General features: G+C 34.3%; 6 protein-coding genes across 15 annotated transcripts; 2 read left to right on the top strand and 4 right to left on the bottom strand.

The window, feature by feature from the left end:
• The first annotated feature begins 2,381 nt into the window (after nucleotides 1-2,381).
• LOC105958936 (ubiquitin C-terminal hydrolase 12) lies at nucleotides 2,382-4,364 on the top strand. Its single transcript, XM_012982936.2, has 6 exons — nucleotides 2,382-2,566; nucleotides 2,661-2,790; nucleotides 3,099-3,259; nucleotides 3,351-3,621; nucleotides 3,727-3,893; nucleotides 3,994-4,364. The coding sequence occupies exons 1-6, from the start codon at nucleotides 2,431-2,433 to the stop codon at nucleotides 4,137-4,139; spliced, it is 1,011 nt and encodes a 336-aa protein (XP_012838390.2). The 5' UTR covers nucleotides 2,382-2,430; the 3' UTR covers nucleotides 4,140-4,364.
• Nucleotides 4,357-7,957, bottom strand: LOC105959508 (putative UDP-glucuronate:xylan alpha-glucuronosyltransferase 3). Its single transcript, XM_012983618.2, has 4 exons — nucleotides 7,581-7,957; nucleotides 6,472-6,672; nucleotides 5,755-6,392; nucleotides 4,357-5,513 (listed from the first exon to the last, which is right to left on the bottom strand). The coding sequence occupies exons 1-4, from the start codon at nucleotides 7,634-7,636 to the stop codon at nucleotides 4,480-4,482; spliced, it is 1,929 nt and encodes a 642-aa protein (XP_012839072.2). The 5' UTR covers nucleotides 7,637-7,957; the 3' UTR covers nucleotides 4,357-4,479.
• A 1,402-nt stretch (nucleotides 7,958-9,359) lies between these two features.
• Nucleotides 9,360-11,219, bottom strand: LOC105958935 (Signal recognition particle, SRP9/SRP14 subunit). Its single transcript, XM_012982935.2, has 4 exons — nucleotides 11,083-11,219; nucleotides 10,383-10,476; nucleotides 10,149-10,258; nucleotides 9,360-9,699 (listed from the first exon to the last, which is right to left on the bottom strand). Exons 1-4 carry the CDS (start codon nucleotides 11,083-11,085, stop codon nucleotides 9,535-9,537), a joined length of 372 nt encoding a protein of 123 aa, XP_012838389.2. The 5' UTR covers nucleotides 11,086-11,219; the 3' UTR covers nucleotides 9,360-9,534.
• Nucleotides 11,220-11,728: 509 nt separating this feature from the next.
• Nucleotides 11,729-13,794, bottom strand: LOC105951080 (uncharacterized). Of its 4 annotated transcripts, none has more exons than XM_088814196.1 (8): nucleotides 13,572-13,794; nucleotides 13,270-13,379; nucleotides 13,047-13,087; nucleotides 12,859-12,944; nucleotides 12,647-12,755; nucleotides 12,459-12,472; nucleotides 12,284-12,385; nucleotides 11,729-12,146 (listed from the first exon to the last, which is right to left on the bottom strand). In XM_088814196.1, exons 1-8 carry the CDS (start codon nucleotides 13,617-13,619, stop codon nucleotides 12,024-12,026), a joined length of 633 nt encoding a protein of 210 aa, XP_088670322.1. In that variant the 5' UTR covers nucleotides 13,620-13,794; the 3' UTR covers nucleotides 11,729-12,023. The 4 variants fall into 4 exon arrangements, with proteins under 4 accessions (XP_088670322.1, XP_088670320.1, XP_088670321.1 ...); XM_088814194.1 differs by having other exon boundaries at nucleotides 13,047-13,111; nucleotides 13,572-13,708; XM_088814195.1 differs by having other exon boundaries at nucleotides 13,047-13,105; nucleotides 13,572-13,708.
• Nucleotides 13,795-13,838: 44 nt separating this feature from the next.
• Nucleotides 13,839-15,863, top strand: LOC105958813 (uncharacterized). The gene is made up of 8 exons (XM_088814193.1): nucleotides 13,839-13,970; nucleotides 14,308-14,396; nucleotides 14,489-14,544; nucleotides 14,660-14,748; nucleotides 14,903-15,011; nucleotides 15,128-15,141; nucleotides 15,346-15,447; nucleotides 15,533-15,863. Exons 1-8 carry the CDS (start codon nucleotides 13,914-13,916, stop codon nucleotides 15,719-15,721), a joined length of 705 nt encoding a protein of 234 aa, XP_088670319.1. The 5' UTR covers nucleotides 13,839-13,913; the 3' UTR covers nucleotides 15,722-15,863.
• Nucleotides 15,864-16,039: 176 nt separating this feature from the next.
• On the bottom strand, nucleotides 16,040-21,831 carry LOC105958811 (5'-3' exonuclease family protein). Of its 7 annotated transcripts, none has more exons than XM_088813236.1 (16): nucleotides 21,698-21,831; nucleotides 21,229-21,415; nucleotides 20,909-21,140; nucleotides 20,423-20,502; nucleotides 20,025-20,063; nucleotides 19,636-19,654; nucleotides 19,059-19,112; nucleotides 18,396-18,523; nucleotides 18,245-18,316; nucleotides 17,883-17,968; nucleotides 17,278-17,387; nucleotides 17,068-17,118; nucleotides 16,858-16,916; nucleotides 16,720-16,764; nucleotides 16,562-16,636; nucleotides 16,040-16,430 (listed from the first exon to the last, which is right to left on the bottom strand). In XM_088813236.1, the coding sequence occupies exons 2-16, from the start codon at nucleotides 21,382-21,384 to the stop codon at nucleotides 16,311-16,313; spliced, it is 1,326 nt and encodes a 441-aa protein (XP_088669362.1). In that variant the 5' UTR covers nucleotides 21,385-21,415; nucleotides 21,698-21,831; the 3' UTR covers nucleotides 16,040-16,310. The 7 variants fall into 7 exon arrangements, with proteins under 7 accessions (XP_088669362.1, XP_088669361.1, XP_088669363.1 ...); XM_088813235.1 differs by having other exon boundaries at nucleotides 21,229-21,419; nucleotides 21,698-21,823; XM_088813237.1 differs by having other exon boundaries at nucleotides 18,245-18,313; nucleotides 21,229-21,419; nucleotides 21,698-21,823.
• Nucleotides 21,832-21,863: the final 32 nt, after the last annotated feature.

Raw genomic sequence — 21,863 nt, 5'->3', positions numbered from 1 at the left:
AATAATAAATTATCACTATATGGGATCGACAACATTAGTAAGTAATAAAAATTTATTTATGAGTACTTACTCAATTATTATTATTATTATTTTTTTTTTTATCAAATTCAGAGCATTCAGTAAATAAGATGTGAAAATTAAACTTCGAGTGCTTGAGCTAAAAATATTATGGGCCTAATTTCAAGTGTACGCCCAATATATAAAAGATAAGTGATTTGGGGTTTCTTTAATTCATTTGTGGGCCTCCAGCCCATAATTAAATTAAGTATAATTATAATATTAAACAACTTAATCCTCATTAAACGTAATTAATTTATTTATAATTATATTTCACGAACTTTTGAATTTTCTCTATTTTATCTTGAACTTTTTGCTATGTTTATTTATTAAATGACGGCATCCAAATTTAAAATAAGATCTAATGTCTCTAAGATATAGACAATCGAAAATTCTTTTCAAATAAAAAAAAAATAAAATTCTTTTTTTTTCTTTTTTTTTTCTTTTTTTTTTTTTTTTTTAATTTCAAGATTCTTGAATTTTGAATGCATGCTAAACTTTTGAGTACACTTGTTGAATTTAATGAAGGGATATCAGAATTTTATCATTTTTTTACTTTAATAAAATTCCCTTAAAGAAATTTTCCACAATTAATCTTATCTTTTTTTTTATTGTGGAATTTTCTTGTTTTTGACTTGAATTCAAATCTTATTTAGAGAATTTTCAATTTTTTTATGGCGAAAGCTGGAATTTAGAATTTTGCGTATAAAAGTTTTTTAGCCAGATTTTAGTGCGTGTGTTGTATTTTCTACAATTTTTTATTTTATTTAAGATAAAATAAAGGGGAAAAAATGAAAAATAAAATAAAAAAATGTTGAAATAAAGGTCAAATTAGGTAATTCAAATGGCTCAGTAGCATCGAGGAAACGAGATGAAATAAACAATTAGTAGAGGTCAAGTCAAAACACCACAACTTTTACTCATTCAATTACCGAAACTACCCTTTTCAAATAAAAGACCAAACATGACCTCAGCCCACACAACATATGAACTCAACTATGAGGTCATATTTGGAATTCCACAAAATGTGATGCACTCAGTTCACACCCATTTGACACATTCAATTAGTTGACTTTTCTGATTTGGCTTCTTGGTCAACACGAAAACAGTGTCATATTTGTGAATACTAAAATTCATCAAAAACTTTCACTACATATAAATAGAAAGGAAGCCATGCATATTTTTTTTCATACTCATTCCAATATCAACACAATAAAAAAGTTTCAATAAAAATCACTCTTTTTTTTGGATTTATATTTTATTTTCCAAAATAAATTAAGATGAAATACCAAAGAGCAGGCATTGTTTTGATTATTTTAGTATTTTATTTCGCATGTATGAGCAAAGTAAACGTCGAGGCAGCAAGAATATTATCCGATGATCATTTTTCTCAGTCGAACCACCTCGTCAAGTTTCCATCAGTATCGTACGAGAACGCAAAGGTGTCGATGTCTTATTGGCTGCAACGGCTCGCATCGGGACCTAGCCCTAGAGGACCCGGCCATTAATTAGTCCCGTTGGACGGACTTTTTTGGCGGGAAAATTCACAAAAGAAAAGAAAAAAAGGGAAAATAATTAGCTAGAGCGGAGGTTTTTTTTTTTTTCTATTTTTTTTACTATGTAAAATTCAATTTATTCTTTCGTTTAATTACGGATATATGTTGTTTATACGTCTGAAATGTAATTAAATTAATTAACTATTTTTTTTAATAAAGTTTGCAGTAATTATTATTTCGATTAGATCAATATTACGACAAACATTAATGTTTGTATACATTATTATTTCGATTAGATCAATGTTTTTTTTCCTATTTATTTCTTTGTTTCTATTAATTTTTAGGGTGATAATATATATTTAATTAACGTGTTTTTTTATTTTTATTAATAAAAATACAAAAATTAAAACATTGTTCGATGATACTAAAATCGTTTATATTTGGGCTAAATGTACTTACCAAAAATCACAAATGATTATCGACGTGTATCGATCAATGTCAATTGCGTAATTATTAAAAAAAGCATTTGCTAACAATGCTATTTTCTACTATTTCATACATTTAAATTTAAAATTTCTTAATTTTCAATTAACTTTTTTTAATATTTCTCAATAATACTCAATTTACTATTAGAATCGTCATGCTGCCTATACGTACGCTAGGGTTTCATTTCTTGCCCCATAAGGTTTGGGAACTCAATACAAAATTAATTTCCGGTATATATATATATATATATATATATATATATATATATATATATATATATATAAAACCTTATTTAAACATGATTATCTGAATTAATAATTAATATTAATCGTAAACATTAGGTCATAAAAACACACACACACACACACAAAAAAAAGAGCCTGCAACAAAGATGAAGTTTTTGGTGGGGATGGTGGTAGGTTGGATCTACGGTATGATCTACCACAACGAATTTGGACAGAGTTCACCTAAACCAGTTAAGGCGGCGGCGGCGCCGCCGGCGGTGCCACCTCCGGTGGATGACGAGGGTTTGTAATCTGATTTTATTTTATTTTTTATTTTTGTATGAACTCGAAAACCCTAATATGTTATCTTGCTTATTCAAAAAATAACATTTGACAGAATTCACGGTGGAAACACGAGACCCTCCGCCCGCGCACTTCATTAGCAAAATCGAATCGTTTTCCTTGCTTACCACTTATAAGATTAAGAAATACGAAACACGTGAGTTTGTGGCCGGAGATCACAAATGGTATATATCTATAATATATATATATATTTTTTACTTGTACTATCTATGTAGTTTGCTTAACAATACATAAACCTCTATTAATTAATACAGTCGAGACCAACCAAATTTTATTATTTAGCGAAATATTAATTTAACGAAATATTTTTTAGCACGTTGCCTTCGAGTCAGGACCGGAAAAACATATTATATAGACTTTATCGAGTATTAGATGATCGATGTTCTACTGTATTTATAAATTTTTTTGATTCATTGATAAAGTTGTACGAAAAATGTTTCAACTCTTAATTCGACGCAATTGATTCGGACAGGAAACTCATAATCCATCCGGAGGGTATAAAAGACAATAACTACGTGTCCGTATACTTGGCCATGACCGAGACAAGTTCTCTGCCCGCAAATTGGGAGGTTAATGTCATCTTCACCATTTTTTTGCTAAATCAAATCTCCGACAAGTATATGTGTTTTCGAGGTAATTTTTCAATTATCTCTTCTATTTCATTTTTTGTTTTTAATTGAATTATGATTTATCACACTTTTGTTAATTATCGAAACTTGGACAGGAAAATTGCGGCGTTTTAATCAATTGAAGTCGACATGGGGATTTTCCAAATTAATAACTAAGAAAAAATTGAGAGATGAATCGAACGGATACATTGTTGATGATAGTTGCGTATTTGGAGCTGAGGTTTTTGTGGTGAAAAGCGAACGAGTAATGGAGTGTGTGTCTCTACTCAAAGTGTATCCACAGAAACGTCAATTGAAGATTCCCGACTTATCCGGATCGGGAGCTTGCAAAACTTCCGAAGAATTCTCATCCGGAGATTACAAGTGGTACGGTATATATCTATCTATATCTATATATCTATATCTATGCATCCATGTATAAAAATTTCATTGATGTATTGATTGTTGTATTTGGTTTGCCAAATTGCATAGGAGGGTTTTGTTGTATCCATACGGGAACGAAAACGAGAAGGGGCAAAGCGTAAGTATATATTTGGAGTGTGTTAGTGCCAAGAGCTTCGGTCCGCATCAGAAGCTCAAGGCAGAGTATTGCTTGCGCCTTAAAGGCAAGAACGATGCTACCTGCTCCACCGAAAAATGTAACTTCTTTTTTTTCCAATGATTTATAAAATTTATTTTACAAATTACAAACTGCAAGAATTAATAATAAATATTTACTATATGATTTTATATTTGCAGTTTCGAGCTGGTTTACATCTTCGACTTTGGCTTGCGGCACACATGCATTAACAAGGATCGATAAATTGCACGACGCAAATAAAGGATTCATCGTCGACGATTGCTGCATTGTCGAAGCAGAAATATCCGTCCAAGCTGTCGTCTGATATAAGTTGATTATTTAAATTTCTTTTTCCACACATTTGATTATACATTGGATTTCAAATTCTTAATTCTCTATTTTGAATGACTTCCTCCTGACATTGTAGTACTTATTTTGATTTTTCTAAATTTTTTAATTTTTTTTTAAAAAGCATTTGCTTTTAGTCTCTTGCCTTTTTATATATATTGTATTCTAAAACAAATGTGAATAAATTAAAACCATTTCAAAACCCCAAACCTTGTACCCTCACTTTTATAGTATCTTGTCCCAAAAAAAGGGGGGGAAAAAAGAATGTATAGGTGCATATAGCAAAAAAAAAAACAAAAGATCAAGAAACGAAGTATTTACGAAGAAGGGAGCGAAGTGATCAATGGCGTCGATGGTGGTGGCTGTGTCGAAGTACCGTTATCTGTCCAATTCGATTGGCCCCAATGCCACAACATACTCTCCCAAAAGCAAAACTCCTCGAAGCAAGTAGTCAACCGTGGGTCCCATATCTTAGTCCTCCAATGTCCGTCACTATAGTTCCCTTTCTCCGCCTGCCGCCTGTCCCACTCAAGAGCTGCCTTCTGCTTCGATCTAAGCAAACAGTACTTTTGCAGATTCTCCGGCATAGCATCATGCACCTTCCACCAAGTCTTATGCGCCACATCACTCGCAAACTCCTGCAATATATCGACATTCCAGTTACAGTCATAGTCCCTAAAACACAACCATGGCTTCAACCCTAAATAGTGAAGAACGTATAGGACCGGGGGATCGGCACCAAAAAGACTCGTCTTTCTTTCCTTCTTTTCCTCTTCGTCACCCACCCAAAAATGCTTCAAGAAATTCATATGCTTCGGAATCCTATGCCACCTTGTGAACACTTCATTAAGATAGCCTTGATCACCACCGTTATATGATTCGATCTCGTTTATATGGTCCATTAGAAGTTGAAAAGTGCAGTTCGAAGGTTCGATAACCATCACACCCGAGTTGAATAGGGTTGCGTTATTTCCTGTGGCAGAAATTTCCGGCATTTCGAAGAGGAAGTCGATGTTTCTTAGGACCAACAAATCGGCATCGATGAATATGATTTTGTCATATTCGGTTAACTGCCATAGACGGAACTTGCTGTAGTTCCACTCGTTGTACGCGTCCTTTTCGGCTTTCGGGTTTCGGATTCTTTCGATGGTGTGGATCTTCCAGCCTGCCGCCACGAGGCCGCCCCTGTGGTGGTCGGATATGGTATCGTCGACGAGTATTACGAGGTCACGAGTCGAACCTGCCATGCGTATGCTCTGTGCTGCTGTGATGGCTCCACACACATATACATGTGCTGAGTGGAGAATTGTTGCGTAGGCCTCTCGTCTTTCATTGCCTGATGACCAGTTCTCTGCATAGAATAGTTCGGTAATTTATCCAAGGGTGTTCGGTATTTATTTAATACACTAAGATGTAGAGAAAGAAAGAAAGCAAATGTTAACAAATTCCAATCTAACCCCAATAATATATATATATATATATATATATATATATATATATATATATATATATATATATATATATATATATATATATATATATATATATATATAAAAATACAGAAACCTTAAATAAAAAATAAAACAACTAACCTTTGGTCTTGAGAGGAACCGCGAGTTCACAGGATCCAACTGGGAGCTGAACCTTATCTCGTAATTTATTTAAATCTGGTTTATACAGCCACGCATTGCCTTGCCTCACAATTAGCTCTTTGCAAGTGAATAAATTTGGAGTTGGAAAACAGTCTGTAATAACAAGCACATGCACTGGATAATACCCTTTAGCTGTTGAAGCAAGCCTTGCAGCTTCGAGTTGTAAGTGAAACCGAGCAACATCTCTTGACCAGTTCTTCGATTTATCGCACGGAAGCTTCACTGCAATAAGGTCAAGCCTCGGTTTTCCCAAAAAGTCAACTTTGGGCAGAGTTGGACAAGTGGGAACTTCAAACTCTTCTTCTTCGTCTAGCCATTCTGGATATAGTGTCTCCCATGTTACGTTGTTCGAGGCATAGTCCACGGTAAGCATAACGTGTTCCGCATCGGGTAATAATTCCTGCCACTGATCAATTTCTTGCTCGTTGAAATTTAGTAATCCAATTCCTTTGTAGTCGTTGATGTCGGTTAATTTCTCGATTGCAGCAGAGACGTCCTCCCATTTGATGTCTAAAAGGGATGTGTAGCTTTGATCTATGCCAAATTTATCCTTTATCCATTTGTCTACCGTGCTTGATCTAATCGAGTTTCGAGAAAATAAAAAATCAATTTTCTTTTTTATACATACAAATATGGAGAAACGAAAAGATGAGATACCTAGAATAAAAGGTGGAGTTGTGGTCTGTCTCGTGAATCGATGGAGATCGAAGGAGTGTAAAAAATGCTCCGATCATTATAATGACTAACACAAGCTTCAAAGTAGGGAATTTGCAGCTTAATAGTTTGTCGAGGCTGGAACCATACTGACCTTCTTTCAGCACTCTGTTTCTTAAGGACCTTCTTTTGCTTGTATCCTCACTGAATCAAACACATTAGTATTAGCAAGTAAATAAGCGAAACATAGAAAACGTAATGAAAGCGGTGAAAACAGTTTATAACTCAAAATCAATATTCGATTTACTACAGAATATCGAAAAATGCAATGCTCACACATACTAACAGAAGCTCTTTACTGAAGAAGCCCACAGATCTTTTAACAAATTCAACCAAACAAACAGTCCTTACTATCACAATCTAAATCTGATCAAGAAATTTATCCTCATCCCAAACCTTTTGAACTAGTCACCCTCGGTCAAAGCTAAGGCAGACTTACATTGATATTTCGTTTCTTCATGAATTGTAAAATGCACAAACTAAGACAGTAGAACAAACTTTTAAACAAATAATTGTTCATACCAACAAGTGAAACATGTGGTTGTTTTTCTAATGTCGAACCAGACGAGTCAGCGGGAAAAATGAACTGGACTAGTTCTTTAGTCTCTGAACTAATTATCACCAAATTACTATTATACCTCACCAGAAATTAGCTCTTAGTAAAGTTCATTGTTCATTACACTTCATAAACTTAGCTGCTACGTAAAACGAGCAATCAAAATAAAACGAAAAAAACCACACTGCCGAACCCAAATTCATCAACATATTATATTATACCCAAATAATCCATAAAATGTTAACAAACAAGCATATCAAAATGAGATTTTAGCCATCACAAACACAAGGCAATGCTCAATTCGAACAAATACAGTCGAAAAATGAACAGATTCCCAAAACCCAAAAACCCTAAAACATTATGCAGGTATGGTCAATAACCATGGCGGAAAGGAGCTTACAGCTGCGTGATCGAGTGTCAAATGAACAATCGAGAATTCGATTATAACCAAAAAAAAAAAAAAAACGAAAAGGATTTTCATATGTAGGCTGCTTACTTGTTGAAGGAGAGCCTGTATCTCGGCTCTACTGAAGTAGGCGACGATCCTCTCATATCGGTGGTTCAGTAGCTGATCGGAGTAACCAACATCTAATCTCAGAAAACACCAAATTGCTTTGTTTTCTTCAACCAGAGCAAATCGAAGTTGCTGAAATAATTTAAAATTAAAAACAAATTAGATTTCAAGGGTTTGGATTCGTCGGGAAATGTGTAAAGTTTGTCGCACTAAGTTTTAGAGAGAGAAAGTAGTTTCTGGTTCATTGTAGTTGGATAATGGAGGAAATGCCAAAGAAGAAGAATCTTTGATTGTCAGAGAAAAACAGCAAGTTAAGTGTGAGGTGGTTTGGAATTTATTTAGGGGTTAAGACTTAAGATAATTAAAAAAACATGATTTGATTTAATTAAGCACTATTAATTAATTATTTAATTTATTTATTTAGGACAGTTGTCAATATATGATCCATGAATAAATGATGAAACCGCATATCCACCCTATTAAATGGTGTATTATTATTTTTTAAATTACATATATAAATATCTATTGTTTTTTACGTCATGATAATTAATTTCAATTCATAAATTTCAGTTAAAATTCAAATTGTGTAAAAAAAGTTTCAAAGAAAGTAAGTGAATATGGCCTAATTAGGGAGGTAAATATAATTTATTCACTAACGGCCCGAGTTTGATCCCCTACTACAAAAACGTTCGTCTGTCTCGAATTTCTACAATTTTTTTTTTAAAAAATATATATAATTTAATTTGTTGAGTTGAGGAATCAGTAACTATCTTTATGTTATTTAAAATAAAAATAATAGAGATAAATTTTGTGATTTTAGGTTAATTTAATGTTAAGATTTTAGAAATCATTATCTTCTAAAATTAAATAGGGAATGAATCTAGAAACAAATTGAAAGTGGTTACTGAAGCACGTGGTCAAATTGGAATTGTCAAACAAAGAATTTGGACCAGAAAATATATGAGAAATAATAAAATAAATATAGTAAGAAATAATACTATACTGTTTTTGAATGAGAAGTAATAAAGTGTTGCAATCATGTTATACCATGTTTGGCCCACGATCTAAAGTTTTATAATAACAAATTCATACTCTTTCCCTTTTGATATGAATTTAGTATAGACTATAAAATATGACAATTATATCATAATATGTTCACTTTTGAAAATTGGCAAAAATCATTTCTTGAAAATCCTATAAAATCTGCACATTAAAGTTGTTTCAAAATCCCTTTTTTACATGTTGTGAATTGTGATATTATAAAGGGTAAATTAAGAAACCCCCAAACTTTGACTAAATTATGAAAAACACCCCCACCTATCTGTAATTACCAAAACTCCTTGACGTTTGTTTCCATCTTAAACCGACCCCCCTTAGCGTGATATTTCATGAAAAATATCGATTTTATCCCTACAGATGCTAAATAAAGTTACTTTTTAAAAACAAAATCTTTATTCTTATCGAATAACACCTTCGCAACTATATGGGGTAAGTGTAAGACGGAAACAAACTTCAGGGGAATTTGGTAATTACGGATAGGTGGGGCATTTTTTGTAATTTAGCCTAAGTTCAGTGGAATTTTTGTTATTTAGCTTGATTTTAAAATTGCTATATTTTAATTTAAGAAAATAATATCCAATTTTATGTTGAATGATTTCAACCCTGCAGAAATTTCCATCAATATTTTATCTCGAAATCGCGACCTTATATAAATCTCGAAAGCAAAGAACTCACACAACCCAAACTAAATCACATAGACTAAAAAAATGGTCTTATATATCAAAATTCAAAATGGCCAAAATCATCTAATGTCACAATAAATTGTTAGATTTCTCAGTATTGTAAGAAGGAAATGTATGAAAGTCATTTAACCGAAAGAAAAACTTACAACGAACGATACTGTTTAGGAAGAGAATGAAGCAAGAAAAAATCGAGTTTAGTTAGAGGGTTTCGCAGCAGACTGCTTCTTAGGATCCGCTTTTTTATCGGAATCTGCTGCCTTTCTTTTATCCTTCCTCTCCCTCTTCTTCAATGCAGTCATCCTCGTTTTCAGAATCGTTGCGTAACTCGATTGAAACCGCTGATGATCTTTCAGACCAACCTGTAATAACAATCGAACCACAAATTTATCGTCAACACAACCGAGGGAGATTACTCACTCAGCCTAGCAAACTGCTATGAATACATAACTCAGTCATAAATGGAAAAACAAAATTCTAAACCAATTTATAACTATACACGTAACATGGGCAATAGATTTACCCGACCCCTAAATGTCTTGAATCAGACAGGTCAGTTATTTTCGTAACTTTTCGTGTAAAGAACTATACACGTAACATGTCTCTAGAATTTGAACTTGATTCAGTCGAAATCAGACTTCTACACAGACGCATATGATATATCCGTCACAGAAAGTACTTGATCCATAACAAAATAATCGAAACGGCACATCAGAGCTACTACATCAGCACCAATCACAATTTCTAAATGGGTTGCATATAGAAATTAAAAAAGAAAAAAAAAAATTGATGCTAGAGAGTATATATATACCATTGTTGAAATGGTCTTCTTGCCATCAGTAGCTCGAACGAGGCACTTGTACTCGATTTTTTCCCCAGCTGTCTTCATCTTATCCCTTTTCAACTTAGACTTGTCAGAAGCTGGGATAATAATAACGAACAAAGAAGCGATCAAATCTCGATTTTCAAGCAGCAAGGTCTGTTAACATACATGACATACATGACAGAGGTGTAGAAAAACAGAATTAGGGATGAAAAAACTCACAATGCTTCAACGTAACCCACACAGAGCCTTTTTCTGTTGTCCGCTCGAACATGTTTGTAAGTTCATTGAGGAACGGATCCGGCTGTAAACGTACCTAAACAATAACATCAAATATCAGCAAAAGTGCTATCCGATTTCACTCGGAAAAAAAAATTCGAAAATATTTCATTTGCACGTCAACAGCAATAATGCTTGTTCAGACTCAGTTACATGCTTTTGCAAGTAAGCCGACAAATACAATAAGTACATACGACGGGTTCCGATTTACACGCCCGTAACGTACAGGAACATAGAAGCTTAATTGGATCGATCGAGGGGTTTCATTCAGTACAATGTACCACTTTTTTTGTGAGGTACCAACAGTTCATCCGAAATTATAATATAATTGTTAACAAATAAGCCAAACACCAATGATGACCTAATCTCCATTGAAGTATGTATCAAAAGCTTTGATGAACACCAATTACGAACACGATTAACTTCCTCTATGAAATATTTGCACAAATCGAAAAAAAAACGAAAGAGAGTAAATCAAAATTTAAAAAATCACGAAGATTACAAATTGAGGAACACAACTATTGTTTTATCAAACAAAATTGGTCCGAATTTAAAGCCCTAAACCATCGCAATTCCTTAAAGCGCAGACAATAACCTATCATATATTACAATAATACGTAAGCAGAGAGAGAGAGAGAGATACCATCGATGATTTTGGTGAAGGATGAGAGAGAAACTAGGTCCTGAAATCTTGGGGTTGTTTACTTTTTTTTTTCTCTGCTATTTTCTTTAGCAGGTTCAAATCAGTCGATCCGGATCCGGTTCCAATTATGACGGGCCGGACCATCCATTAACATCAGCATTATAATTAGGGCCAATTTGGATCCGGTTCCATGGATTCGATTCGATCAGGGTTCGGTTCACATGGATCTGGTTTGAATTAAATCTAGTTAGAAATAAATCGGTCCGGACCAAATAGGATCCACCTTGGATTTATTAAAGTCCAACAAAAAAATGAAATGTACCAATCAAGCCCAATTAAATCAGTCAAAAATCAAAATTAAAAAAATTCAAAACTCAAATTTAAATTTGATTTCTCAATTCTCAAATTGTCAAATCTCAATCCATCGCCATTTCTCATACTCTGCGTCCGTAGCCGTTCGCTGCTACTCTCATTTTACCGCCGTCTAAGTGGTAGTACTGTAATTATTTGTTGAATGACAGTTTTGTAATTACTAGTTAGCGTCAGTTTTGTAGTATTTAATATACACCTTGAAATTTTGCGTCTAATTTGGAACAAAACAAATTAATTTGTGAAAAATGAAATTCACCAAGTAGTTTTGAGCGAATTTTCAAGGTTGGAAAATTCAAGTTAAAAGATGTAAATAGAAGTTATTAATGGATCAAATTAGCTAAAAAATTATGGCTATATATCTTCAGCATCTCAGTCTTATTTTGTTGTCGATTTATATTGGTGTGGTGGTGTTTAGCTTGTTTAGGTAGTTTTTTCTTAGAAAGAATTCCTCGTAATGAATCGATCTGTCTAAAGAAATCGATAAAGTAAGTACATTTCCGACATACAAGATACCCGAAAAAAAAAAAAAAAAAAACACTAAAAGAGTATGTTGCAAACTCATTTTGAATTCACTTCAAATCTCGGCGTTTAACAATACCATCGAATCGGAAACTGGTACCCGGTTCGAACCCAACTTCGAGATCTTCTAAGCTCTGCTCGATTTGCAAATCTTTACCAACTTTCAAACCTTCCTGCAATTTCAAGAAAATTATAATTATATAAAATAACCCCATTCAATGAATATGCAGTCGAGTAAAGACAGCAGCATATATATATATATATATATATATATATATATATATATATATATATATATATATATATATACCTTAGCTACATATTTAGCAACCGCAATATTTATCACTTTCTTAATAACTTGGTGGTAGACTTTCGACGGGCCTAGAATTTCCAAAAGAATCTCTTTCGGTATCTGCAAGAAGGTATATTCTACATTAGGGAAACGAAAAAAAAAATTGAGTTAAACCGAAAGTGTTAAAACTCACATTAGGGGTCTTTCCTGAGAGTTTCCGATTGGTGCCAAAGGAGTTTCGATTATTCCAATGCATATCACAGGAAACGTAAGAAAAAAAACGTAAATGTGGAAACAAAAAGAAATCAACAATTTGAAATAAAGAAATTGCTTAAGCCAACGACTTTCATACACATCGACATTCCAGTGTGAACTAATTACCTCCTTTTACTCTTCGAAATCCAGGAATCGGCTGTGCATCTTGGACCATTTTAGCGAAAACTTTATCATATATTTCTTGCGTTTTGGTTCCGGAAACCTCTACAGTGATCTGCAAAGAAACCATGAAATTAAATTTAAAAAAAAAAAACCAAAAAGAAAGAAGTCATTACAAACTATTAACATAATAAAAAAACTAATACAGTATTCACTACCTTTAGTTCGTCGTCTTTGTCAGAAGATGTGGCTGTAAAACTGAACTCTTCAACCGAAGAAGAAGAAACTTCGACGCCATCGACACCTGGCGTAACAGCACAGTCCAAAGTAGTCATTTCATTAGTTCCAAAAAAACAGAGAATACTATCTAGCAATTAATTGCATAACCGTTCGCTCGTTTTTGCACCTGATACGACAACAGCTCGTACGCCTGTATTTGCAGTACTCCTGCATTCGATAAAGTATCTGTAACTAATCAATGCGGAGATATCACATATTTTCACAGTTTAAGTTAATAATCAATGCTAGTTACGGAAAAAAAAACGACTCGATATTTACATCGATTTCGACTCGACTCATCTAACAGACAACAATCCATGTTCTTACATTCAGAGTCTGAAAGAGAGTACCTTTGTACAATTTGGTGTGTAGTGTATCCCATCTTAAGAGAGAAGCATCTTCCTTTGGAAAATCGACATGGCGCAAACACATCTGCAAATTGCCTCTCACTTGCGATAACCTGTTCAATCAATCAATCAATCGTAATCTCAGATTTCTTATTTCAAATGTAATGAAAATTACAGAGAAACCCATCAATCAATCTGGAGCTGGAAATTAGGGTTAGAAATTGCCCTATCTTAATCAAATTTTCTACAACGAAGAAGAAAACCAAATCGAAATTGAACACACACTGCAACTGAAAAATCATTACCTTGGAATTTGAATAAGAGAAATAGGCGCGTGTATTAACGGCTAACATTTCGCCTTTCTCCTCTGTTCTTTCTTCTTTATCTTCGTACCGTTATTTATTTAATACAACCATTATTTAGCTGAAGAGGTCTTTTTTGTACAAATTATCAAAAAAAAAAGAGGTCTTTTTTGTACGTCATTTTTTAACAAATAGCATATTAACCCCCCCCAAGTTTCATAAAATTATGTATTTAACCCCCAAAGATATTTTTTTGGGGTTTATTGTGACACTGCTCACTGTTCAGAAAATTATCCCCTCATCTCTTCCGTTTTGCACTTCTTTCTCAGACAACAGAAAAAAAATATGACAACGATGACGATGACGATGACGCTGGCGTCACCATTATTTCAAAACCCTCGTGTAATTATTCGTTCATCCTTTTTATTTGCTTGAATTTGAATTCAGCACCCGCATTTACAGTTAATTCCGGTTCAAAAACAGTGTCGTTGAAATTGAATTAAAAGCTGTTGAATTCGTACAATGTTGGTCCCTGCGCGTATCCACGTGTCTGAATCTTCTCTCCTATTAAATTTCCTTAATTACGAGTTTTAAATCACTCTGCAATTGTGCATTCTACACATTTTGATTGCATATGTTAATAATTCTTACTTGTGTCTGATTAGGGTTTTTCCTCTGCCATAGCTGCTAACTTTTTTAGGGTTTTTTGTTCCATTAATGCTTATCTGTGTGGCCACAGATTGGTGCCGCCCTGTCGAAGGATGTTAAATCGAATAGTCTCGCCCTCCGTATCAACTATTGTTCCGGGATAAAATTTCCGTGCTCGAGGTATATATATAAACGTCTTCGTCGTTTTTTTAGTAGTACGACGAAATTGCTTTCGGTTTATTTGATATGTACGTATTTTTATTGTACTTTAGACCCTTGAAGGCCAGTGAGAGGCTTTTATTTAAGCCGATATCCGCTGTTAGTTCAGGTAATTACAACCATTTACGTGGAACTATAAAGCATCGATCTTTTGCTATCTATATATATGTATGTATGTATGTATGTATATATATGGAGAAGAGAGTATCATGTATGAAATGCAGGTTTGGAGGCTTCAATTACGGAGCCAAATGTGATTAGCGTGAAAAACGTTGAGATAGTTGTGGAGTCACAAGATGATGATAAGATACAAGTGAGCTTCGGTTCAGTTTTTGCTCTCCGGTTAAGTTTTTATTTTGCTACTAATTAACTTCAAGACTCGATTTTCGTGAATGTAGAAGAATTCCTTGTTAACTAAGACGATCGACAACTTAAAGTTTGATCCTTTACTATTTGTTGTCGGTCAGGTAAGGGTGGATTTGTTAGGAAAAGAAACGCAGACGGTGTTCGATAAAGTTCTGAGAAGTTTGGCCAGATCAGCTCCACCTGTTCCCGGTTTTCGCAGGGAAAAGGGAGGTAATTATTTTATATATATATATATATTTTAATTTTTTTTTGTTTTTTTAATTATACGAGGCTCTTTGTGTATTATTATTAACGTCTGTTTTTCATGCGCATGGGGACCTCTGCAGGGAAGACAACTAAGGTAGAACTATTCTCTTTCGTTTCCTGCGTCGTTTTCTGACAGTGAATATGCTTGCCTTTTCTTGTTCATTTAATGTAACCGAGTTGCAACTGTACCATAAAATTGATTTTCAACGACATGATAGAATCGTAACCATGCATATGCATGGAGAAGAAATTAATATATTTGACACACCACTAATACTTCTGGTACAAAATTCCATAGGTCCCGACGGATTTCCTTCTACAAATTCTGGGTGAAGCTCGAGTTACGAATTTCGTTATCCAGGAAATCGTTAGCTCAACGTTGGCTGATTATGTGAAGAAGGTAAAATCATACTGTTACCTTCAATTTTTGACATATTTTTTTTAATATGGCTCGACTAATCTATCTTAAGTCGATTGCTTCGCAGGAAAATCTTACTGTAAAGGAGAATAAAGTTAACACCATACAGACTGCTGAAGAACTAAAGTCGGTATTCGTACCTGGAAAAGATTTTGGATTCAACGCCACGTTGGAGCTTGAGAAACCCACTGAAGAAGAAGAAGACGCAGAAGAAGACGACGAAGAAGAAGAAGCAGCAGCAGATAAAGAAGAATAGTTTTTCGTCTTGGATTGTTTAGGCAGGTTTAATACGACGAGACAAGTACATTGGGAAAGTCGAGAACATGATACGTATGTACAAGTGCCAATTCCGTTTTGTTCATGCTTCAATGTTAGATTACAGTAGGTTGTCTATTTAATTTTTTTCCTTATATTAGTTTCACACTAGATGTTACTTTTACCGGAAATTATTCAGACATTCTATCAAGTTTTGTATTCTTGATTTCTGGACACAAGTTTTCACATTGAGAAGCTCACTAACTTGTTACTCTTGATCGACGATAACATAATAAGCAGCTAAAACCCGGGGCAAGTATTTACACTAGAAGAAAAATAGGTATCCAAAAAGACTATAGCAAAAATTTGATCTACAATTGTAGTTCATCGAGTGACATTTTACATAAAGAAATATATAAACAAAAAGAGCAACAAATGTTATCTGAATTACTGGCTTTCGAGCTTCCTCCAAAAACAAGCAGCCTCTAAAGTTAATTTGTCGGAGATACTTCTGCATAAGCACCAAATTGCAGTCTATTTGCCATCACGAAAGATAATTTTTCATCGGTCGATGAAGACAGTCATCAGAGTCATTGGTTTTCGAGCTTTTTCCATAAATAAGAGGCCCTTCTAATTATAGTATCTGGAGAAAATCCTTCTGCATAAGCACTTATGGCTGTTAAGAGGCTTCTGAACTTCTCCCCATTGTCCTGTATTGCACCCAATCAAGGCTTAAGATTTTACAAGTATCATGTTACTGTGAATAAGCCAGTTATTTTTACACTAAGAAAATCAACAATAATAAATAAATTAAAAAAAAATTAATTGGAAAATTACTGACCTCGGGTTTGACAAAAATCAGATCTTTGGTGGTAAACGGAACCATGTAGGACGGAAGATCAGAACGTAACATAGCCTACATTGACAAAGCAAGGTGCTTAGCTTTCAAAATCTAAAAGCTCTGAAAATGATGAATCGATGAGCATAGACAAAACTTACGAGATTCTTGCTTAAAATAGCCTGCTCGGCATTTGAAACCAATGCCTGAAAGCATTGAATCAATGAAAAAATCAGATGAAGATACACACACAACTACAGACATCAACGAGAACAAGTGATAAAAGGTATATAGACAACCTTTTTGATTCGTTCCTCATCAACTTGCTCAACACACTGCAATAAGTTTTCCAACGAGCCTGGCAAATATAGAAGAGATAAGATATATTGGCAAATATACAACAAAATCAAATGGAAAATGAATCGACAAGCTTCAGAAAACAAGGAAAAATGCCACAACGAGAATGGCAAAAACAAAATCATATTTTTTGGGGTTGGATAATAACATACCAAACTTTGTAATAAGTTGAATAGCGTGAACGTTTCCGATCCCATCAACTCCTACATTATAGATTAAAGATCAGCCGGTCACTTTCTTGAATACAGTACTTGAAGCATGGTATACAGGTTCATGCATAAATACAGGCATACACGTGTGTAATTTTCCCTAATATTTCTTTTCCTGGGCACTAAATCTTGGCGAAGGAAAAACAAAGGAACCTGGTATATTATCAGATTTATCCCCGACGAGTGAGATTATGTCAACAAATTGCGATGGCTTCAAGGTTCCATATTTTTCAGCAAAATCTTCCATCCCAAAAGAGGACATCCTACAAAGATTTTGCAAGAATGTGAAAATTTTAAATCAGTCATAAGATGGAAAGAAAGCGACAAAAGTTGCATCAGAAAACATGAACTGAGGTCATGATATTCTCTGTACTAAGTAATCTCTACAAAATCAGGGAATTACTGGTCCTAAAAGTCCCACAACATGCTCAAATTAGGAATAATAAGAGGCTCAGGTTTCAAATATTATTCGGCCTTGAACATTTAGGACACAATGCACTATTCCACGTCTTACTTAAAGTTCGAACAAAGAAATCGGAGATTTAACAAAATTCAGTGTCACAAGAACCTTATTTTTTTTTCGTATGCCATGTTCTAGAAAAATGACAAGGCCTAGCTTCAGCTGTCTCATCTTGTATTCAGGGACTTAAAACTGCCAGTCAGAAACTATTTAGATATGCATGCTATATTTGCTCACAGCAGGCAAGAAATAAGGAAAAATATTGGGAGGCAAATTAACGGTCAAGGGTGATACTCACTCAAAGCCACGAGGAGCAATCCGCAGTAGACGCAACGAAGGAGACAGAATCTGGAAAAAATCTTTGTCCGGGGAGACAACACGTACCTGTACCAATTGAAGTTAACACAAGTCAGTAGTCAACAAAAATATAAATGATATAGAAACATCAAAATCTACTAGTTCAATGCAATATTACAAACAATGAGGAAGTTAAACGGGGGGGGGGGGGGGTTGGCGCAGCAGAGCCTTACATCAATTCTTAACTACAGAAAGTCAGATGTCATTATTTCTCGATTTAGAATCAGTAAGACTCTAAACCAAACAAAATAAATTCTCCGTTGGATCATCAGTACATTATCCAACTAAAGGTAGTGAAAATACCTTAAACCTATCATTGACGCTTCTAACAGCCAGAGTCCCAATCACGTCATCAGCTTCAACGCCTGGGACCTGCTAAAAAGTGAAAAAAATTAAATTATGTGTTTCAGTTATGTTAGTTATCTACAGTTGTGCCAACACGTTAGATCCGTACCTCAATTACTTTGATGGACATTGCCTTGATGGATGCTTTCAAGTACTGAAGTCCCTGAACGATGGTATCTGGGGTTGGAGGCCGATTGCTTTTGTAAGAGGGATATAGGGTGTGCCGAAAATTCATGCCTGCAAGAAATTGACCAATCACTTGTATTTGTGCGATTATAAATAGATGTTGTTCCTAAACTTTAAGTTGTCCGTGTATATGTAGCAGGTTCAGGACAAACAATTGCAAGATCGATTTATCAATCAATAGATTGGCAAGCAAAATGAATTGAATTAAAATTAAACAGGTTATATGATCGGATAACCATTTATTAAATGGGTACACATTCCATATGATAAATGGTCGAATACCCGGGTAAAACCAAAACCATGACCGATAGTATTTCTTTAACCAAATATGTTTCCAAACCCTAAGGTGATGTTCTGCCATCCTAGAATCAGCCATTAAATACTAAAGAAAAACGGAATCCCTTCAATGATGCATGAACGCGGATATAACAAATCCATATGCATGTAAACTTCCTTTATGAAGACAACATTGGGTAAAATTAAGCACCATGAAAAAGACCTTTATTTGACCACATTGCACTCAAAACTTTAAGGGTTCAAATATGAGTTAAGGGAAAAAAAAGGAAAAAACTTTCAAATAGTTTACCTTTCGCAATAAAACTTTGTTTTGATGAAACAGATGCATGACCATATGGAACACCTGTAAAGAAACACTTTGTTTTATCAAAATATTCTACAAGTAATGCACTCACAGCCACATCTATCTACTTTCAAGAGAAATTGTATCTGAAAGTTGTTATTCTAAGTCTTTTGTAAACCCTCCCTAGTTCAGTTAGGAATGAGTAAACCTTCAAACATAAAGAAACAGCAACTCTATTCTATACTTTTCCTGAATATTCTTCACAAGTCAAGCGAAAATGGCACCAATAGCATCCATTTTAACTAGTATGAAATAAATAACCATGCCAAAAATATGAAAAAATTACAGCTCATTTATGGAATTTGTACATTAGCGGTGAAGCAACAAGCTTCACTACCAATAAAAAAAAGACACATATGTTTGGAATTAGTCAATCCAACTCAAATTATTGCATATTAGTTAAAGTAGTATGATACTAGTTTCAATCATAAATCAGACATACCAGTTGATTATAGAGAAAAAAAAAAGTAGAAGCATTAATTAAATGAAGAAATTAAGTAGAGAGAACAAATACATATCTTACCATCATGGTCAAAGACGACCTGCACAGAAGGGGATAAAAGCAAAAACACAGGGAAAAACAACTTGTGTCAGAGCAGATACAGCAAAGCAAATCAGCGGAGAACAGAAAACACAGATGAGATAAAAACCTTGAAAACTGAGATTAACAACAGAAAGGAAGACTAAAAAATGAATACATATATTATTTTTTAGTCAGTAACTATTTATAACGTAATAAAAAGAATTGTTCTGGTGATTGAAACACAGAGCAGACTAGCAACCAGTGTTTTCGCATTACATCAAGGATCGCCTACGAATAAACTGAACAAATATAATAAATATTAGAAGCTAAAGTGTTTGATCTATTTATACCATTATAACCGTCCATTACAGGGAAGAAAGAAGGCATACCGCTACGTGTGAAGGGATAAACTCCAACACGTCAAGTATCTGCAACAAGGCAGTGAAGTACCTTTAGAACAATTGATTCATAATCACTACTACTAATTGACACAAATAATACCCAAAATGCGGCTTGTCCATCACAAAAAAATGATGGCATGCAAATGATGTGTTTCAGTTGCCTTGATGAGAGAATAAAAAGTTGAATTCATATTACACGTGAAAACATTTTGATAAGTTCTGTTTGTATGGCACACACAAACACACACGCACGCAGAGAAGGATAGAGAACATGTGAAGACAATGGCTTACCTTATAATCCGTATATTTTAACCCGATGCCCCATGTAATCATTGTAAGCTATTAAATAAAGAAAAGAAACGGTGTAAAGAAATACAATAACTTACCAAAGACAATGCACTGAAAATAGTTAGGACCCAATCTCCATTGCCATCAGCATGCTTGAGATGACCATGGTGCAATTTTGCTATTAAGAAACAGGGGGATAAATTACGTTATTCTCATAAGGATATCCTAATATTGCTTTATGAACAGAAAAAGGAATAGAAGCCTACACGCTACCCACACTAGTAAAAAAATTTGAGGAATAAAAACATCAATACAGCTGATTTTATATTGAGGCGAACAAATTTGCACGTTGGGCAAGAATCAACAACAAGTTTGCTGAAACTTATCATACTATATCCGGTTCTATCCTTCAACATTTTCTTTATCTTCTATTTTCATTTCTTTCACTTCACTATCTTCTCTTCCTTCAAAATTTATCTATAAAGCATCTATTACCAAAGGCCGTACAAAAAGATGCAATTTACGCAAACACACTAACCATTTTCAAGAGCAATCATTAAAAGAAATCACGGTGGTTTACGTACCAAGAAGCTTGTAATATGCTCTATATATGATTGAAGTGCCATCAATAAGCATTACTCTGCCATTTGATGGACTAATGCTGGTTGATACATCTTCATGTGTGTCGGAATCGGAAAGTGTACTCTCACTAAGCGTGTGTGCATTTTGAGCGGACGCACTAATACCCCTTGAGAAGCTACGGCGTCCAACCTCACAAAATCCAGCCTTCAAACTACGACACCCTTGGCATAAATCCTGATTAACAAAAAAAAAAAAAAAACTAATATAATTAGAAGACAGAGCATTAAGTCTATAGTAATAGTTCGTGAGTAACGACAACTACCTTTTTTAACAGGGTAGATGAAGAGTATGTCCTCCTCGGGTTTCCGACAGTAATCAACTTATGACATATCCTTTTATTTACTGAAAGATTCTTCCCCACACAACAATAAATTCCTCTCCAAACGCCATGAATTTGTGGGATGTGGTAGCAAGCCATGAAATATAACAAGTTTCTATTGAGATATTTTCTATCTTGCACCCAAAAAAAAAAAGGATTTTCAGAATCAAACCTCACAATTCAGAGAAGCTGAAATTCAGAATTACACTAAATAAAACGGCATATGGTGAACACAGAAACACAACGAAAAAATTAAGATGGTTAAAATTTTCTGATATTGATATCCTTATCGTTGGTTTAACACGATAATGTAAATGAATTCCTCAACTTTTTTCCCGGAGTTCATTTATAAATGTCTAATGATACAATTTATTACCAGTAAAAGGAACCTCAAGCAAAAATTAACACATACCGGCGGTTAAACCCTCACCGGCGCCGGCTCCATCAGCTCCGTCGCCTACACCGCCGTGAATTTCCGCTCTATCGTTTGAAAATTTTGTTCGGCTTCTCACAATCAAATGGGCCGGAAATAAACAAATGGGCCGGAATTTAATTTATTAATTGAAGGGTATTTTAGG

This window comes from Erythranthe guttata, chromosome 14 (assembly GCF_056151865.1).
Source record: "Erythranthe guttata isolate IM_541 chromosome 14, IM_541, whole genome shotgun sequence".
In the NCBI taxonomy this organism is placed as follows: domain Eukaryota; kingdom Viridiplantae; phylum Streptophyta; class Magnoliopsida; order Lamiales; family Phrymaceae; genus Erythranthe; species Erythranthe guttata.
Note: the sequence above shows the minus strand (reverse complement) of the source record. Positions and strands in the feature narration are given on the sequence as shown.

Bases quoted from the DNA above. Each gene is read 5' to 3' on its own strand.
- LOC105958936 (XM_012982936.2), top strand. From the start codon at position 2,431: ATGAAGTTTTTGGTGGGGATGGTGGTAGGTTGGATCTACGGTATGATC. The intron at 2,567-2,660 runs GTTTGTAATCTG...AACATTTGACAG, and splicing joins ACCTCCGGTGGATGACGAGG to AATTCACGGTGGAAACACGA. The intron at 2,791-3,098 runs GTATATATCTAT...TGATTCGGACAG, and splicing joins GTGGCCGGAGATCACAAATG to GAAACTCATAATCCATCCGG.
- LOC105959508 (XM_012983618.2), bottom strand. From the start codon at position 7,636: ATGAGAGGATCGTCGCCTACTTCAGTAGAGCCGAGATACAGGCTCTCC. The intron at 6,393-6,471 runs GTATCTCATCTT...AAACTCGATTAG, and splicing joins AACTCCACCTTTTATTCTAG to ATCAAGCACGGTAGACAAAT. The intron at 5,514-5,754 runs GTTAGTTGTTTT...TATTCTATGCAG, and splicing joins GGTTCCTCTCAAGACCAAAG to AGAACTGGTCATCAGGCAAT.
- LOC105958935 (XM_012982935.2), bottom strand. The intron at 10,259-10,382 runs GTGAGTTTTTTC...TTATTATCCCAG, and splicing joins GTGGGTTACGTTGAAGCATT to CTTCTGACAAGTCTAAGTTG. The intron at 9,700-10,148 runs GTATATATATAC...TTGTTATTACAG, and splicing joins AGAAGACCATTTCAACAATG to GTTGGTCTGAAAGATCATCA.
- LOC105951080 (XM_088814194.1), bottom strand. From the start codon at position 13,619: ATGTTAGCCGTTAATACACGCGCCTATTTCTCTTATTCAAATTCCAAG. The intron at 13,112-13,269 runs GTACTCTCTTTC...CGCATTGATTAG, and splicing joins ACACACCAAATTGTACAAAG to TTACAGATACTTTATCGAAT. The intron at 12,756-12,858 runs GTAGTGAATACT...GTTTCTTTGCAG, and splicing joins ACAAAGACGACGAACTAAAG to ATCACTGTAGAGGTTTCCGG.
- LOC105958813 (XM_088814193.1), top strand. From the start codon at position 13,914: ATGACAACGATGACGATGACGATGACGCTGGCGTCACCATTATTTCAA. The intron at 13,971-14,307 runs GTAATTATTCGT...GTGTGGCCACAG, and splicing joins CATTATTTCAAAACCCTCGT to ATTGGTGCCGCCCTGTCGAA. The intron at 14,397-14,488 runs GTATATATATAA...ATTGTACTTTAG, and splicing joins ATAAAATTTCCGTGCTCGAG to ACCCTTGAAGGCCAGTGAGA.
- LOC105958811 (XM_088813236.1), bottom strand. From the start codon at position 21,384: ATGGCTTGCTACCACATCCCACAAATTCATGGCGTTTGGAGAGGAATT. The intron at 16,765-16,857 runs GTTGTCTATATA...CAATGCTTTCAG, and splicing joins ATGAGGAACGAATCAAAAAG to GCATTGGTTTCAAATGCCGA. The intron at 16,637-16,719 runs GTAAGTTTTGTC...TTGTCAATGTAG, and splicing joins CTATTTTAAGCAAGAATCTC to GCTATGTTACGTTCTGATCT.